Source organism: Drosophila persimilis, unplaced genomic scaffold (genome assembly GCF_003286085.1).
Source record: "Drosophila persimilis strain 14011-0111.01,24,50 unplaced genomic scaffold, DperRS2 tig00000002-arrow-pilon, whole genome shotgun sequence".
In the NCBI taxonomy this organism is placed as follows: domain Eukaryota; kingdom Metazoa; phylum Arthropoda; class Insecta; order Diptera; family Drosophilidae; genus Drosophila; species Drosophila persimilis.
Genome location: NW_020825289.1, coordinates 10,181,670 through 10,200,472, shown reverse-complemented (window position 1 = coordinate 10,200,472; position 18,803 = coordinate 10,181,670). Strand labels below are relative to the sequence as shown.

The 18,803-nt window shown below is 50.8% G+C and overlaps 1 protein-coding gene across 8 annotated transcripts in view; it reads left to right on the top strand.

The window, feature by feature from the left end:
• The window catches only part of LOC6591279 (sorbin and SH3 domain-containing protein 1), a 30,137-nt gene extending 11,980 nt beyond the window's left edge, over positions 1-18,157 (top strand). For 2 of the 8 annotated variants that reach the window (XM_026986847.1, XM_002016459.2), the window contains 16 exons: positions 3,374-3,736; positions 3,883-3,981; positions 4,173-4,312; positions 4,419-4,491; positions 4,693-4,725; positions 5,213-5,366; positions 5,425-5,545; positions 6,426-6,458; positions 6,878-6,930; positions 7,008-7,186; positions 11,910-12,014; positions 16,376-16,682; positions 16,743-16,857; positions 16,928-17,134; positions 17,196-17,428; positions 17,505-18,157. In XM_026986847.1, the coding sequence (XP_026842648.1) occupies positions 3,374-3,736; positions 3,883-3,981; positions 4,173-4,312; positions 4,419-4,491; positions 4,693-4,725; positions 5,213-5,366; positions 5,425-5,545; positions 6,426-6,458; positions 6,878-6,930; positions 7,008-7,186; positions 11,910-12,014; positions 16,376-16,682; positions 16,743-16,857; positions 16,928-17,134; positions 17,196-17,428; positions 17,505-17,673 (2,384 nt within the window). In that variant the 3' untranslated portion in view covers positions 17,674-18,157. Of the gene's footprint in view, positions 1-3,373; positions 3,737-3,882; positions 3,982-4,172; positions 4,313-4,418; positions 4,492-4,692; positions 4,726-5,212; positions 5,367-5,424; positions 5,546-6,425; positions 6,459-6,656; positions 6,726-6,877; positions 6,931-7,007; positions 7,187-7,560; positions 11,671-11,909; positions 12,015-16,348; positions 16,683-16,742; positions 16,858-16,927; positions 17,135-17,195; positions 17,429-17,504 lie in introns of all 8 variants that reach the window. The other 6 variants (XM_026986854.1, XM_026986848.1, XM_026986849.1 and 3 more) reach the window with 6 other exon arrangements.
• The last annotated feature ends 646 nt before the right edge of the window (positions 18,158-18,803 follow it).

The window sequence follows — 18,803 nt, the reverse complement described above, 5'->3', positions numbered from 1 at the left end:
CGTTTTCGATACAATCTATTCCCCCTCCCCTTCTTCCCTTCTTCATTCAGAAGTAGAGTTCCAGGTTCAATTAGCAAAGCCACAAATATCCACTCCATAAATAACCGAAACTCGGGAGTCCCCCGATCCCACTCCGCAGACGGGCGCGTTCTCCCTAGGCATTCCACATAAATCAACTCAGGAAATGCTCTCAATTTGCCAGAGGCGGCCGCACCCATTCCCAGTTCCAGCCCCTGCCCCAGTCGCAGTCGCAGTGACAGGTCTCCGACTCGAAAGCAGTTCCGAGTGGAACTCCCGACTCCCGTTGCCATTCAGATTCAATGACAGGTTGCACAGGCGTCTATGCAGCTACATATATGTATCTATCCCCCGCCTCCCCCAGCCCTTTTTCATGCTTTGTGCTGGATTTTCACAAGGCCAACGCGGGTCGGGTTCCGCTATGTGGAAAACACTTTGGAAATGATCTAAAGTGAGAATTAAATGGTTACCCCAGTCATTGTTGTTGTCGCTGTGCCCGATTCGTTTCAGAATCTTTCTTGTTTGCAAATCGATAAATTTCAAATGAATTGCCTCCAACAACGATATTCGAAATGCGACTTCTGCTCGACTGCGGGCGCTCCTTGAGGGTGTGCCGCTCTATCGCACTCAAGTGCCTTTATTAACATTTTTTCCAAGCGAATTTTCCGTTTGATTTGATTCTAAAGCAGCAGCACCCGGGCAGCAGTGTCTGCCCGGCCACCGGAAGTGCCCCGCCAAACAAAACCAAATCAAACCGAACCAATCGAAGCCAAGCCGAACTCGAGCTCGAGAGTCGGTTGCAATGACAATTGTCTTTGTGTCTTTTGTTTTTGGTCTGGCTTTGCCGAAGAGTTGTTTTGTTTTTTGGCCAGCAACAAAAAGCCAACGAAACGCAATGAAATCATTCCGGGGAACCTTTTGTCGCCGCACACATTTCCGTTCCATTTCGCATTGCACGCATAATTGGCGCCCAAGTCTGGGTACCGTACCTGGGTATCTGGGAGGGAGCCAGAGGCCGAGCCGCCTCCCCTTTCCGCGCTTGATCGAGCACCGAACTGCTCCCACAATTCGAGTAATTGATCTTCTGCTGGGTGCTGGCTACTGGGTACTGCCGAGGAGCGACTGCCCCACCGAACTGGGTGTGTTGTTTGCCTGCTTTTGGCTGCTCGTTGGCTGATTTTGCCTTTTGTCTCCATTCTCATTCCCAGTCCCAGTCCCAATCCCATTACATTCCCCATTTGGGCCACGCTGGCGCGCTCTGCTCGCTGCTGCCGGGTCACGCAAAATTCAGTTCGCCTCGAGCCGTGCGCGGAGTCAGCAACTCAATCAGCGACATCGCTCTCCAAATCCGTTTCCGTGTCCATAACAGCGTGTATCTGTGCGACTATCGGTGCCCCATCCTGTGCCCCATCAGCTAGGTAAATCCATCAAATCCGAATACAAATCAAAATGACATCCATAAACGGGTGTGACTCAAGTGACCAATGGATTTCTGTGTGTGCGAGTGTGTGTGTGAATTTGATTGACATTTGCGAGGAGAAACTTCTCCTTTTGATTCGATTGTATAATTCAATTAAGTGCTGATTGAATAAAGACGTCAGCGCGCCCACATACGAAACATCAGACCTCCGCCCACCCCCCTCCCGCCCCCGCCAGAAACAGCAACGAAAACCGCCAACACATTTAGAGGCAGCATCGATGGTGCCTCCTCTGTGAAATACGTGTCAATGTCTCGAAGGCAATGCGCCGCCTAGGGCAGACAGCAGCAGCAGCGGCAGCGGCATATGTATCTGTATCTGTATCGGTGTATCCGTGCCTCTATCTATGGGTTTTGTTTTTTTACAGGTGGCAAATAAATCTGTATAATGAAAGATTTTGGCTAGACCCAATGCAAAGACTGCACAGACACAGCGCGGGTTTCTTCGCAAGTAAGAGAGAAACTCGGATAATCGGAAAGGGAGGATTTCACATGGCAGTGAAAAATATGCAAGCTGGTTGTCAAATTTAATCTTTTAACGTTTGAATCAATCTATTTGTGGTGGCCATTTTGTCTTAAATTTACACATCAGGAGATGTTCTTAAAAGAAGATACAAATACCTATAAAGAAGGACAATTTCGAAGGGTATGTCTTCCTGAAACATTATAACACAAATACTTAATAGGGCAAGAATTTGTTGTTTGGACTCCTCTGTTTCTGGTACTTTAATTCTCCTTCGGGCCATCCTTCGCCTCTGACCTAGTCGGCTTCGTCTGCTCGTCAATGCCTTGGCAGCTGAGTCGGTCCTCGGAGTCCGATAATAAAATACACGACCTTTGACGATAGCTACTACTAGTTAGCTACTAATGCATTCAATGCATTTAATATAATATACATTTTGTATGCCATATGAACAGCTAGTCGAAGTTTTCGGTGTATAGATCTTTCAAAGAAACCAATGTTGGATCTTTCTCATGCTCCTGATGTTTTGTTTCTTGATTGCGATTGTAGAATGCGAGATATTGAGATATTACAAATATTGATAGCATGAACATGAGTTAGACAGAGATGCCTTTTAGAGGTTTTCGGTGCCGTTCAACAGACCTATTGATCATTTGATATTTGAGACTTATCGATATCGATTGCGAAACACCTGAGAAGCAATCGATGAGAATATTCGTATGGTTTTGCTGATATTAAGATAGATCGATCTTCTTCGATTTGTTTTGGGATAATCGATTCGTTGCGGGCCAACAAACCCTTGGAACACACCTCGCATCGTTCTTTAACGGTTCGAGAATATACAGATACGTTTGTACGTGAATATCTATTTGTGTGATTGTGAATGCTAAACATGCGCCAAATGCTGTGACTCATCCGCAGCGCCTTTACACTCCCCTCCGGCCATTCGTCCGACCATCCATCCGACCGTGTGTGAGAGTGTGGCTGTGTGCATGCGTGAGAGCGGTGCGAGAGTGTGTGTGTGAGTGTGTTTTGGGCGATTTTTGAATGGCTGCCAAATGGCGGCTAGGCTTCCTTGGTCGCCGTCCGTCGTATTAATTATTGCTGTTCCACGTCGCTATGTTTGTTTGTCAATTTGTCTTCGCTCGGTTTGTTGACTGCCGAAACGAAACTATATTCGAGAGAAGGAAGAGAACTGAAGGGAGGGGAGGGTAGGGAAAGGGAAAGGGAAACCGCAGATTGCGAGCGTGAACTTGCTGACAAGTGTAAATGTCCAGGGGAGGGGAAACTCAATCTCTGAACGATCTCGATATCCGGCGCCCCTGAAGATGTCATGTTGCCTGTGCCCCCCCACCTGTGCCCCCCCACCTGTGCCCCAAACGCCCACGCTCTCAATCATTGAAAACTTTCAACAGGCGTGTGGACACCGTACGGTTCCGCCAGCGATCTGAACCACAGCTCATCGGCGGCGCCCACGCCCCCGCCGCCGCCCACGCAGCCCGTGTGGACACCGCAGCCATCGCCGTCGTTGAGCGGCCGCAAGGAGTTCCGTCCGGTGCGCTTCGAGTCGCCCACCCTGCCACGCCGCTATACGGCACTCCAGCACCAGCAACAGCAGCCGCAGCCGCAACAGCAGGAGCCACAGACGAAGAGCACGACGACGATACCACCCTGGTCGCATACAAACGGAGACCCCTACTCCGACTACACCGAAACGGACTGCTCCGCCCATTTTGGCCCAGTGGCGCCATCAGCCAGCGTCTCGGACAAGATCAGAAGTAGTACTTTCCACCCACAAACTCACACACACACAGACAGATACAGTTCTCCTTGTGCTAGTCCTTTCTCTGTCTCTCTTTCTCTTTGTGTCCCTTTCTCTCGTTCTGCCTTTCTAACGTTCGATTCTCGTTTATCGCCCCAAAAGCCTTTGAACGCTCGGCTTCCACCTCGGAGCTGCAGAGGCCGTTCGTGCGCCGCCAACTGTCGGACACTGGCCGCCCAGCCTATAGGCCCAATGAAGTCAGTAAGTATCCATGCAATTAGGGACCCGACCCAGAGTGTTGGCAAATGACCACAGGGAAAGCTCGCGCTCACGTTGCTGCACAACACTGACCTTTGTACACCCGTGTCTCCACCCGAAGACCCACAACCCAATCCGTCTCACATCCCCACAATGAACCAACCACTAACCGTTAATTAATCTGCGGTTTCCAGTCTACAAAGTCAAGCACGAGTATATGAGCGAACCGGAAACGGAGCACGATCGTCCGCGCAAAATGGCACAGTTAGGTCGGAGGCAGTACGATGGCATCGGTCCGGTGACCAACGATGGAATGCCCATCATACTCAGATCGGTAAAGGATACAGGGGGCCGGGAGGGAATTGCCACTTGATGTGGGTCCGATGTGAAATGTGATTTGTGATATGCAACTGTTTCCTTATCCACCCCCCCACATGCAGGAGGTCCAGGAGCCGCATCAGCATGAGTGGTACAAGCGCCTCTATCAGACCATACACAAGCAGAAGAACGGCGGTAAATGTCTCTCTCCCTCTCTCACCCTCTCATATTGGTCTGAAGCATTGTGGAACTCCATAAAATCCCTAAACCACCCTCCCCGAATCCTACGAATCCACAAATCCCTAACCCCCCTTTAATGCTTCAGTCCGGTCAATGATATATCCTCTTTGGTCTGTCTCTTCACAATATCTCATTCTCCCATTCGCTTTGCCTCAGACGATTTCGTGATACGCTACAAGTGTCCCAGAGGTGATTCTTTGATCTTTAAACTATATCAATTTCCGCCCTAAGTAGCCTTCCATTTGCCACTTACCCGCTTTGCTTGTACATACATTCTCGTAGATAGAGATAGAAGCCCAAGGCTGTGGTGCCTGCTCGAAGCAGAGAGCTTTACCCGTAGTGCATGCTTTATTATTATTTGGTTTATCTATATATTTTATTTCTCTCATACGAGTATCTCAGTTTCTAGCTCATTGACAATTTGGAAGCTTATACGTACTAAATTTCACGACTAACCAACCTAATCTAAGGCCTTACTCACCCACCAAACACCAATTCCACCCGCCAACCACAGCACAAACGCTAGCCTAACATCATGTCCGCCGCCAGTACACCATCCAAGCAATGTACGAGTAATAACCGCATTGGTAGAACCTGATACCGAAGATCCCCGCATCGAGCTGGCGACCCCGACTAATGTGTGTCTCTTCTATTCGCCCCTTGCGTACTCCTACAGCCCGTCCGTCGTACAAGAGCAACGGTTACGTATCAGAGCCCGAACCCAACTACGACTCCGACTACTCCACGGTGAGGTACCGCACACAGAATCCGCATCGAGTGCAGTCAGTCTCCTCGGCCGTCAATGTGCGAAACCTGAGCCAGGACGAGAAGTAGGTCACCCCAGCATTGAGTTTGCCATTGAAGTCGACTCAAAGAGTGTTCTTTCAGGTTGTATGGTACTATGCCAAATCCCATCAAGTCGGCTCAGAATTCGTATAAAAATCAGCCAGGTCGCATCGAGGACTACACCACAGGACATTCGTCTGTGTCCGAAAAGGAGAAGAAGGAGGTAAGTCCGAACCGAAGGCGAGCATTCATCAACATCACCACGGCTTGCCAATTTCGGTGCTAAGCTCACAATCATTTAACCTCTTTAACACCTTTAACCCACTGTAGACCAAGAGTCGGTAGTCGCTTAGTTGATCTACTTACGAGTATACCCGACACTTGTTGGTTTCTTGGAAATATATATTAATAGACTTACAGAAAATTAAGTAGAATTCACTTCGATGTAAAAATATATAGGTTAAATGTATTAAAAAATCTTTTAATACGTCCCACATTTAATCTAAACACAAAACACTTGCAGTTAAATTTAATATATTCAATGTGGGAAATATATTTATTTTAAATAGTAAAATACATATCTAATTTAAATATGAAATGTATTTCATTTAAATATATAATATATTTTCAAATCAATGTCAAAATTTAAGTGAAAAAAGATTCATCTTACAATTACCACTCTCGGAGAAAAACTATTGGTATATATTATAATTTCAGTCCTGTACATTTATACCTACATATGTATATTTTTCCTATTGAGTCGATGTATCAGCTTCTGTCTGTCTGTCTCTTGAGGTACCAAGCCTTTTGAAAATTTTCACTTAGAAAAGGGTGGAAATATCTTTCTTTTTCCACCTAGTGGTTGAATCTGGGACTTTATACTCGTAGATAAATTTGATAAAGTGTCGGGTATTTTAGGGTCGGATTACTCGACTATGGCGGTCTTAAATGTTTTCTCTGCTACAACCGAATATTTTGACACAGCACTGCCATGATAATACCTGACCCCAATTCATTCGCATACACTCATTCACTCATACAGTCATTCAGATCGCGTCAATATTCTAACTCACAGCAAATATATATTCTGTTCACAATTCTAGTGGTGGGACGAAGTGATGGACATCTTTAACGGGGTATGGCACTCTACTATATTTTTATTCCTAGATCGTATCTTAACTGCTGTTACCACAGTTTTAGTTTTAGCTTATAGTTTCCGATTGTTTTCCGTAATTTCAAGTCGATTTAAGCCCGTTCCCTTACTGCTTACTGTATCTCTCCTGTTTCCTGTCTAATTACCCGTCTAACCGATCCATGCAATACCATGCGAAAAGTGGCTTAGGGATCATACGCGCATACCGCGCATTATAATAGAGTTTGTCGATGATTTCGATGGAATCGGAGTAAGTTTCATTAGAGAGAGAGAGCGAGGCAGGATCATCGCCAAGGCACCTCAACTAATACAAATACCACAAATTTAAGCAAATCAAATCAACAAATCCACTCTGAACATCCCCTTAAACGCTGACTAATGTATTCTCTTTCCCTACGATAGAATCTAGAACAATCGAAGCTATCACCGCTCTACACAGAAGGAAACTTGTCCAGGTAAGTGTGCCCAAGGATACCCGAACATCCACCGCTCCTGACACTCCTCTTCCTCCTCCTCCTTCTGGTCGTTGCAGAGCTCTGGCCAAGGAATCCGGCTACACCAGCGACTCCAACCTAGTCTTCCGCAAGAAGGAGCTGCCAGTCAGCAGTCCCCTCAGCCCCGTGGAGCAGCGACAGGCCTACAAGAGTCTACAGGCAGGCGGAGAACCGCCCCTTTTCGGCTTCCGCAAGCCAGCGCCCGAGAGGCCCAGAGGTAAGTGAAGAGAGAGTCTTTCTTTTGATTTATAATCCCTGACATAAACATAAGACGCTGGCCTAATCCCCGGACTAATTCACTAATTAATCGTAATCCAAATGGTGTTGGTTCTATCGGGTCTATCGATCACTTTACTACTCTGTTGTTCCTGGTTTCGTTTCCTCTCTCACACACACACACACACACACACACACATACACATACACACACTGCTCTCACTTGAAGTTGTTCGTTCTGTCCTCAAGGGGCAAGGATGTAGGCACCAGTTGTACCACCAGAAAAGAAAAAGAAAAACAGCACCCACCAACAGGCACTGGCACCAACAATCCAGCAAAAAGCCGCCGCCTAATCCAAGTCTTGCCTTTCCCAAGAAATTGTGGAGGAATTCGAATTCATACAGATCACTCCGACCCTCACCAAGATACGTGTGAGCACCAAGGAGCTTGAAGAGGACGAGTACGAGCCCACTGTGCCCAGTCCAGTAATAACACAACCGCCACCACCTCCTCCCCCTCCACCACCGCCGCCGCCGCCGCCACTGCCAGCCCCAGCAACAAGTCACAAGAGAAGCAACCCCAAGATGTTCTCGCAGCTGTCGAAGAATCTGCCCTCGTTCATTCCGCTGAGCAAGAAGCAGCAGCTGCAGCAGGATCAGGCACCTGCCCCGATGCCACCCAACCGCAGGTCCTCCTGCACCAAGAGCACGGTGCGTGTGTCGAGCTCCACCAAGTCCCGTCACGAGCAGTGCTTCCAGCCTCCGGGCGGAGGAACCATCACCCTGAGGAAGGTCGCCTCGTCGACGAGCACTCGTCGCGAACCCATCTCCCGGTCCAAGAGCGCGGGTGCCGTATCCACCTTGCTGGCCACCCTCACGGCCACCAAGGAGACGCGCCACAAGGACGGCGGCGCATGTCGCGTCACCCGCGTCCAGCAGCAGTCTCGTCTCCGTTCCGTGAGTCCCAGTCGCCGTCCGACCGGCCGTCTTTTGGCCCTGCGACAATCGAGTCGCAGTCCGGTGGCCTTCGGCCGGAGCATCTCCAAGGAGCGCAGCTTTGCCGAGGAGAAGAAGCGGCTGGAGAACACGCTGCCCCCCAGCCGGACCAACTTTGAGGCCAGCACCAACATCCTGCGGGACCCCTTCCTCAAGTCCCCCCAGGAGGTGCGCGAGGCGGTGCGCTCCTATGCCACCTGCAAGGCGCAGCACACGCGCAGCAAATCCCTTCCCAGACTGCGCCAGAGCACCGTGAGCACCACCACCCGACAGACGATGTGCTTCCCCCAGGTGCGCCCCCAGACCCTCATCGACTGCGGTCGCTCTCTGCGAAAGGTGCTGCCCAAGAATCAGGCGAAGAACGCCTCCAACGACAGCCTGCCGCGCAGCAACTCCACCTTCTCCATCGACTCGATGGTGCGCCAGGAGTACGTGCCGATTGCCCCGCCCAAGATCTATGTGGGCAAGGCGAAGCCCAGCCCCAAGTCCAAGTCGCTGGTCCCGCTGCAGAGCAGCCGCAGCGAGGGTCATGTGCCGCGCAAGCGTCAGGTAGGAAAACCACCCGCCTCCAGCAACAGCAAGGCGAAGCATCCTCCAGTGTCCGTGCAGTCGTACAGCGATACGGTGCGCGAGAAGACCAACTTCTGGAACGACTACAACGCCAAGCAGTCCGTCTCCATGTCCATGTCCATGTCCCTGCCTCAGCAGACCGCGTCCAGTGCCACGGAGTACAAGTACTGTTCCCTGGAGCCGGAGGATGTCTACGACTATGCTGGGACCGTGCAGGATCAGGCCCCAAGCAGCTGCATCGAGGATCTGGTGTGGAAGTACGAGAACAAGGATCGTGATCGCGATCGCCATGCCAAGCCATGCCAGACGGTCACGGACATTGCCCGGCCTCAGTCGCCCCAGCCGGACTACGAGAAGTCCCTGGAGCGTCGTTTCTCGCCCACACGGGAGGTTCGCGTGCCCCAGAACCAGAGGGAGGTGCGCTCCCCCTCGCGTCGTCGCATCGATAGCCTGAGATCGAGCCAGCGGCAGGACAGGGAACAGGCCATCGCGCGGGCCAGCAGCCTGAGCAGCGCCGATGATCGCAGCAAGCGGTCTGCCGCGGCTCCGGGAACTCTCTACCAGTGCGGAGATCTGGCCCACAGCGCCACATCCTTGACGTATCTGGAGCGGCACAGTCCCAGCTGCCGGTACCGCAACAACTGCGAGCGTTTTACGGATCTGAACCGATTCTACAGCACCCTGGAGCGGGTGGGCCAGCTGGAGAGGGCCACGTCCTCGAGCAGCTTCCATCCCCTGCGCAAGGATGCGGAGTTGCTGGCCTTTGACGAGTGGCGCAAGGTGCGGCTGCACGAGCGGGCCGAGAAGGAGCTGCAGTATCTGGTGGGCAAGCTGCAGCACGACCAGCGGGAGCGTGACCTGCACTTCCGCTCCAAGGACGTGGGCGAAATCAAGTGGCGTCAGGAGACGGAGCAGGCCCTCAGTGCCAAGAAGAAGTCCGTGGAGGATCTGCGCGAGAACTTTGAGCAGCTGAATCTCTTCAGGCAGCACCATCAGGACTGCCAGCTGCAGCCGGTGCAGCGCCAATGGCGACGAAACACTGTGGCGGATCTGGCGAGCAGCCTGGAGCATCGAGCAGCGATGGTAACAGACGCCACCACTGAGTTGGACCGTCACCTGGGCAACGACCTGGTCAGCACTCTGTCCAAGGATCAGATCAAGAAGATCACCCAGCAGCTGAACGAGATCTATGCGGGCAACCGCAAGGGCGCCGCAGCCGTCGACGAGCAGTACGTGGTGACCGTGGAGAAGGGCTCGAAGCCGGTCGCGGGCGCCCATGCCAACACATTGAAGGTGCGCTGCAATTCGAACATCTCCAAGGAGCAGCTGATCGGACCGGTTCTGCGCAAGCGCGAGGAGCATCAGCAGCCGCAGACTCTGCCACGCCCCACGCGCAGTCAGTCGCCCGTGGTGGTGGCCAGGGAGACGCGCGGGGCCATTGCGGCCAAGAATGCCGAACTCACGCTGACCAGGGCCCCCGATGTGCCGCCCCGGCCGAAGCCCAGCGAGGTCAAGGGCCAGGCCAAGACTTGTGCTGCCCCGCCGAAAGTGGAGCAGGAGCCCGCCGAGAATATCAACCAGAAGATACAGTACTTCGAGGACCGCCAGTTCGAGGAGCCGGCCAAGACCATCTACCACGCTCGCGAGGACTCCTCGCCCGACGAGGCCGAGGTGATGCGCCTCATCGAGCACAACATGCAGGCGCACCAGAAGGCCAGAAACACTCAGGTGCTGACCCACACGGAGCTGAGCAACTCGCTGACGGATCTGAGCGGCGTTTACGGGGAGCGACCTGCAGCACGGGTAAATTTTCACTTGCACAGCCCCCCGCTGCGGCCACCCGACGACCCGGCAGAGGCAGAGCTTCTCAGCTTCGAGAATGGTTCGCCCGGGCCAGGAGATGCCAGCCTTGAGCTGTACGACAGCCAGTCGTACTACCGCTCGCGCAGCCTCTCGCCCCAGTCGCAGGTGTCGGCCTGCTCGAGCTCCTACCTGCAGCGGGTCTACACCGGCGAGGTGCAGAAGATGCGACAGCACTTCGAGGGCATCCACCGGGTGGCGGAGACGGAGCAGCAGTCCAACGAACAGTGCAGCGATTTTTTTGGGCTTAGCCCGCTGCGGAAGGCGCGCAGCGATCCCGAATTTGGTGCGGGATCAAAAGACGCCTCGGGCACCGCTACGGAGGCGGAGCCGCAGAAGGAATCATCGCTTGCGCCTGGAAAACAACACCTGGCAGACGACGTCAGTCGAATGACGACCCACAAGTTTGACCAACGCGGGGCCACACCCTCCCCTGAACGCGGTCGAAGGCGTCAGCGCAGTGCCCAGGATCGACTCATGCCGCACATCGATGTCATCAGCAAGACGGCGGCGCTCAAACGGGAGCTCCAGCGGCAGCCCAAGCCGGCTCGGAGCCCTCTGCGCAGCCTCAGCAGCAGCAGCAACTACATCGAGCGCCTGCGCATGCGCTACGAGTCGCCAGACCCCGCTGAGTCGCAAACGCGAACAATCAGCTATCTCTCCACGTCGCATCCGGATCTGAGGGACGTGCACGACATCTCGCCCCACCTATGTGCCGACTGGGTGGCCCACAAACACCCCCAGCCCACAGACCAGCCACGGCTGAGGCTGCCAAAGGCTCTGCCCAAGAAGCCCCAACGGGTGGTCCCACGCGCCAGCTCCACCTCGCCGCCCCGTCCGCCCAAGTCGCCGCGTCACCAGCAGAGCTGCCTGCTGACCAGCTCCCTGCGCGGCGACTATGACGACATCTTTGCCAATCAGAAATTCGATCCGAGGATGCATCGCCCCAAGGCACGCTATGTGCCCGATGGCGCTGAGCCGACGAGGAGCGCCACCGGCGCTGCTACTGGGGGTGCCACCTTGGAGCGCCTCAAGAAGACGATGGCGGTAACGTTCAAAGGTGATTAACTGGTGATTAGCGAACAACTTCCAGGGAGCAGTGGGTCTTGTGTGGGTTGGGTCTGGGAACTCTAACTAGGACAACTTTTACGCTCGGCTATGCTTCGGTTGTCGGCTAATCTCGTAGAGCTGCTGCTTTTGGTACCGCTTTAGGCTATAGGGTCTCCTCCCATTGGCTGTAACTATTCGAAATTATCTATCCCTGACTTTTATTTGTTATATCTGTAATCGTTGGCGCAGATCCCGACTCGAACGCGCCCCCCATACCCCCACAGCCGCCAATCAAGGGCCTCTACAGCTCCACCTACGACCTACCGTACAGCACTGACACTATCGATGGCTCAGGTGAGTGATGAAGTTGTTGTCGAGACCCCAGGTCGTCGGGGTCCGTCACGCCTATTACCCGCCAAAGTTTTTCAGATGTGCTACAAAATATGAATGCGGTTTGTTTGGGGGTACTTTTTTTTAAGTAACGGCTATACGGATGGATTTTACTGCACCTTTTGCAATCGATTATTAATCGCTGTGTCGATTAGTCGATCTTGCTCTATTTTCATTATTCGTCCTTCAATCAGCTTATATTAAAGGCGCAGCTCAAAAGACAAAGGTGGCACAGCTACTGCACATAAAAAGGAATTTTTTATGAACAATTTGCGAAGCGTTCTAAAACTTATGTTAAGAGTGTACAGAATATTGTTATTAAACTTTGGGAGAAATTTTCTTTACAAAATTAGAGCAGAAAACTGATCAGTGCTGATGAACAGCCAAAAGTTTTAGGTGCACAAAAACATCGTGTGGTTTTTTTTCGGTAAATTCCTTAAACATTATGTGGTATTTCGCGTAAAGTTTATTCAAATCTTAAATGGAATCTTTAATATTGAATTAGAATTAGGAAAATTAGGAAATCAATCCGAGTTATGCTCCTTGAAATGAAAAGTACGTACGGGTATATATCTAGAGATCTTCCACGTCCTTTTGTCTATCTGTATATTTGTGCCACATGCCACAACATAAACTTAAAGGAGTTCCCTTTACTGCTCAATAAAAACCCTGTTAGGTCACCAGCTACGCCCCTGCTGCTGTCGCGCACTGCCATCAATGACCTTTGGAAAACTAAAAGCTTTTTACTACCGCAGCAGCGGACAACGAATTTCCGCAATTGGTGCAATTTCGCTTTGAAGGCGCGCCGGACATTAGTTGGGCCAAATTAATCGATATGTCCATTGAAAATGCCGGCCACGCTGACGCTGAAGCGACGCTGAAACTGACGGAGCTGACCTGCTTATCAAGCACTCGGCACCAAAAGGCACCTGAACAACCACCACTGCCACCACCACCACCCCGTTGTGTAGGTAAGGGAGCCACCCTGCGCAAGCTCACCTTGCCGGCGGCGGCCACGTTGCCATGGCCAAGACAGTGCGTCAACAAAACAAACCCCGCGTGTACTCTCCAGTGGAATACCTGGAATACCTGTCGTGGTCGTTAGTTAGTTTCAATTTTCCGTGCCAAAACGTGAGAGTCGCGCAACGCTCAGCCTTTGGCCGGCCTAACAGCATGCATGCATAGATGCCTCGTGTCGGGATTATGCAACTGTGAGAGGACTGTCTCCCCCGTTCCCAAACAATGATACATCAAACGTTGGCGCCGCGTCGCAGCAGCACCTACTCCAGCCAGCATGGCCAGAACCTCCATGGCAACGGCAACAACAACGTCCACGTGAGGAGGAGCCGTCCCACTCAGAGTGTCCACTGGCGGCAGTCGCATCCCAGCCAGAAGCTGCATCGCAGCTGCAATGATTTAGAGCTGACAGATGACAGGCTGTCCCAGCCGCAGCAGACCCATCAGCAGAGCTGGTGGCGCAGCCCCGAAGCCAATCAGAATCCCTGGCTGCGGCCGCAGAGCAGTGGGGCAGACAGCAACTCATGCAACAACCTCAACAACAACAGCAACAACAAGGTCAGGCATCCGGCGTCGGGTAGCAGCTGCGACATTGCCAATTGCGGAAAAATCCTTTGGATACATCGTGGGGGCTATGACTACTCCGGCCCCGCACCCATGGTGCCGCCACACCCATACCCGCATCAGCAGTCTAATGGGGTAGTGGGAGAGGTGTCCTATCACATAGTGGGTCTGCCGCACACCCCTCTGCCGGACCAGCGACGGGCGTACTTGGCCAATCGACATGCAATCGGAGCTTCTATTCCTCTGCTCGCGTGGCAGCAGCAGCACCAGCAGCAACATCAGCAGCAGCAGCAGTGGCATGGCAGTTAGTATTAGACTTCAAGCAAATGTGAAAGAAGGAAAAGTGATCAATCGACCCCCTCCTCTCCCCTCCCATCTCACTGGGCACTTTCTCATTTGATTAAGCGGGCAAACGACCTTCCTGTTTTGCACTTTCTCACGGCTTTTCTTTTGCAAAAACCAAAAAAAACTCGTTATCAGCCTTACTCTAAGAGATTGTGAGAGCCAACGAGTGAGAGAGAGCGTTTGAGATAAAGCTTGGCACTTGCTCTCACGTTCCGAACGAACTCTTTGATAAAAGCTTCGTGCCGGTAACTGTGAGCAAAAGCTTTTCTTCAAGATCAAATACAGTGGTTTCCATGTGATAGAAAAAATAAGACTTCAGGGAAAACTTCTTTTGGTGGACAAACTCAGCACAGACAGATATTTCGGAATTTCATAAAATTCAAAGATTAAAGGTCTTTATTTGAACTACAAATCCACATATCAATGAACTCAATCTTTCAGTTCTGAAAGGTACCATTACATACCAGAAAATAATCTTTCTTGGTAAAGTTGATGTCCAGCAATCAAAGACCGACGCATTCTTGGTCAGCCTGGTCCCAGTGTTCACACACCCCGAAACAACAATTAAACGTGACTTTCGTACAACGGAACTCGTAGTACGCGACCGTTGATATCGCCCCACGTTACTCTTACTCTCCCAGAGACAAAAGTCTTTGACGTCGGCGCCGGAGCCCCCCCTTCCCTCCTCGACACTGAGTCAGAGCCCCATTCAGTTTGGGTTTCGGTTTCGATTTCGGTTTCAGTTGAGCACAAAGCGTGCTACGGTGTAGTTGGGGTCTTGGGTAGGTACGAAGCTGCCCCTTTCTCTCTTTCGCGGTCTCTCTCTCGCTTTGTTGGTGGGAGTGGGGATCAAGTGGAGCGTGAATCTCGTGCTTGTTGCTGTTCGTTCTTCTCTGCTTTATCAGACAATTGCCTCTCAGCCTTCGATCCGGCGGTCTGGTTCTGATTCTCATTGATTGTTGTGACTAATAAGCGGCAAATAGACAAATACGAAAGAGGGAAAAACAACAGAAAACCATTTAAAAAGTTAATTGAGCGTGAAAGGAAGGAAAAGCCTTAAAGGCCCCCGACTAGTGTGTGTGTGTGTGTGTGAGTGGACTTCCCCAGTTAAAGATGAAAATCGGCAACGCTTTCAAACGCTTTCGAACGCTGGCAAAAATGCGCCATAACAAATCAGTGAAAGTGAAAATCTCTCAAGTGTCAATTAAATCTCTTTTTACGCCTCATACACAACACGTACTGCAACACTACATAGTATTGTATGTGTCTGTACGAGTACAAAACTATTCCTAATTGTTAAGCTTGCTACGAGGCGGGGTATTTGTTGCACTAACATTTGTACAGCTGCCCAGCCCTAGCCCCAGTCCCAAGACCAGACCGCACCTCTCTGCGCAAGGTTTTCCCCCATCAAGGGATTTCCTTGAACCGGGTCAATTGATGGATGCGTAGTATTCCATCTTTATCAATTTGCAGCGCAGTTCCATTAATGCATCAATTGAATCGAATGTATCTGAGGCGAACTTTTCCACTTACGTACATACAGACATACATATAGATATTCTTATGTATAAGCGATTCATATGCAAATGAGGATGAGTCTTATCTCGAGGCTAAGTGGCTTAGCACAGCTCTAAAACGTTTCGGTTACTAGTCGTATGGGTGCGGAGTCCGAGGCTAGCTCCCTTGCCCCCCGGAGACCCATTCCATTCAGTATCCAATTAACTGATTATTTTGCTAACGAGCATTAACTTCAATTGCAGCTCATTTTCAATGGTGAAGCAAGAGAAGCTTAATTCAATTTGAGATTGTGACACGTCACGTCTCCTCTCTGCACCCCTTCCACCCATTATAGGGGGCGGGTTATCTCTCCCAGCTGCTTAGCTGGAGAGGTGGGGGATAATGGGCGGTGGGGGGGCGACTGTTTATTTGCTTACCAATTGGCAGACAGATACAAACCTCGTCGCGACTCAGATAAGCCACGGGTTTCGTAACAGAAGCAGCAGCAGCAACGACAGCCACAACGACAACGACAACGACAACGACAACTATGACAACGATTTGCGGTTAGATCGTCTTACGATTCGGTTTGCTATTTTGAAAATAAACAAGTACTACTCGCAGAGGACTATTGGAGTCTTACGTGAATGATATGCCTAGCTGGAATTCAAGCATAGTTATCAATCGGAAATGTCAACAGCCTTCTATCTTAGCTGGCAACTAGTTTTGTTATTGTGAGCAAATCAAATGACGGGGGTATAGCATAGCATAGGCTATGATAGAGGGACCAACGCCCTTTGGGTTAATGCCGCAGATCCAGCTTCAGCTTCAGCCACAGCCTGAACACCCTTTTGTCGATCTTGCATCTCACACAGAATCTCCCAATCGTTATTATGACACAGACGTCAACATTCACTTCAAGACACCAATAAGGCATGAGCAGAAGCAGCACATACCGGAGGAGGAACTAGCCACACGCCAAGCGGAGCATATGCAGAAGCTGTACCACGAGGAGCGACGCCGCAAGTATCTACAGGAGCTGCAGGACATGAACTCTCGACGCCACACGGACAACTTCACGCCCTCGCAGAAGTCCCCGATCGCCCTAAACCGCTACGATGACTTCCCCACCGACGTGACGCTCAAGTCGCTGGTGGGTCCCAAAACCGTTGCCCGGGCCCTCTACAACTTCCAGGGACAGAGCTCCAAGTAAGTTCTTCAGTTGCACTCCGGTGGATCCAGTAGTTTTTAATGAATGGATTTTTGCAGAGAGCTCTCCTTCCGCAAGGGCGACACCATCTACATAAGGCGGCAGATCGATCCCAATTGGTATGAGGGTGAGCATAATGCGATGATCGGGTTGCTGCCAGCGAGCTATGTGGAGGTACGTGTCTCTTATCAACAATCGATTGCCACGCCTCTAAGCCTCTTTTCTTTCCCTTCCCTTTCCACAGATTGTTAGCCGCGATGGCGCCCGCACTCCGTCCAAGCGGCCATCGGAGGGCCAGGCTCGTGCCAAATACAATTTCCAGGCCCAGTCGGGCGTAGAGCTGTCTCTGAACAAGGGAGAGCTGGTCACGCTGACGCGTAGGGTGGATGGAAACTGGTTCGAGGGCAAGATCGCCAACAGGAAGGGCATATTCCCAGTGTCCTATGTGGAGGTGAGTCATACCTCTGAGAGGTACACCTCTAGCCAAGATCTGACCCCACTTCCTCACTCAGGTGCTCACGGACATTGGAGCCGAGGATATCGCGGCCAGAACGACGACCGTGATCAGCAGCCAGAGCACCACAAATCTGCGGCCCAATCTGGATGTGCTGCGCACAAACATCAACAATGAGTTCAACACGCTGACCCAGAACGGAGCCCAGCCCGTGAATGGAATCCTGAAAGAAACGCGGACGCTGCACAAGACGGACGCACTCCACGTGGACACCAGCTCCGAGCCACTGGCGTGAGTGACCCTCAGGACTGACCTCTTGCCTAGATCTGCTAATCCAAGATGCTCCGTTTCCCTTTCTCCCTTTCAGCTATCGCGCCCTGTACAAGTACCGGCCACAGAACTCCGATGAACTGGAGCTGCTGGAGGGGGATCTGGTGCACGTGCTGGAGAAGTGCGACGACGGATGGTTCGTGGGCACCTCGCAGCGCACCGGCTGCTTTGGCACATTCCCCGGCAACTATGTGGAACGCGCCTAAGGCGGAGCCATTGAGCCATCGAGCCATCCTGGCAGGACAGGTGTGGGACACCCGAAAACGAGTACCAAAATACCCAAAAAATCGTTCACCTCTAATCTTAATGAATTTGTAGTCTAATACTGAGAATAATGTGAAATAACCGAGGCCCTACCCGGCCAGGCCAGGCCAGTGCAGCTGGAAACAGGACACAGGCAGTTATAAGATTAATTCTGATTTGATTTAACTGGATTACTTTATGTTGTTGTTGAATTCTTCTTATTCCCCTAATTCTGTTCTGCTGCTTGCGTTGCCGTAACGTAAATCTATTTATTTATTTTTAAACAGAGCATTAATTTTATCAATGTTGGAATTATGTTTATTTATACTCGCAAAAGTGAGCACAGCACACACTTTTAACCAGAAGTTTGCCCCAAACACCACCACCACAACCACCTCCCCACAATCCCGATATCAAAGAGAACTAAATTAAGATCATACATACATATACTATATACTTTTGTTGTTTACCTACTAATTTTAACTAGTCACAGCTAATTTCCAAAAAGAAAACCAATACACAATGATGGAGAACCGTTGAACAAAAAAAGTGCCTTAAAATTGCAATTTTAATGACTAAAAAATAAATTAAATTAAACAAAAGAAAGATGGAAAATAAAACAAAGAAAAGCTGATAAGTGCTATGAACCAAGTGCCTCTGTTGAGTCGATGAAAATGAGTTAAATACTCATTCTACGAGATCGTAAAACCATAATATTCTCAAGCCGATCCAACAGAAAAAAAATCATTTTTTAATCATTACAAACGAGCGTTTATTACACAGACACTGTTGCAAACGTATTTAGTAAATAAATAAATAAAAAAAAACCAACCGACAACCATCCGAGTTATCCCTTTTCTATGCTCTATCTAACTATTGCAGACTCAGTTAATTTTTAAAGGCTGGTCGATTCTAATTAAAGGTTATCTGAGCTCTGGGTCCTGTGGCCTTTCGGTCCAACCACTGCCATGGCTCTCTTCCTGCGTTCCACGCTGTTTTCTCCGCCTTTCCAGATCGTTCGCCGTCGGTACATCCAGTGCAGGTAATTCTGCCGTAGCTCCTCGTCCTCTCGGGATGTCCAAGAGATGACTCC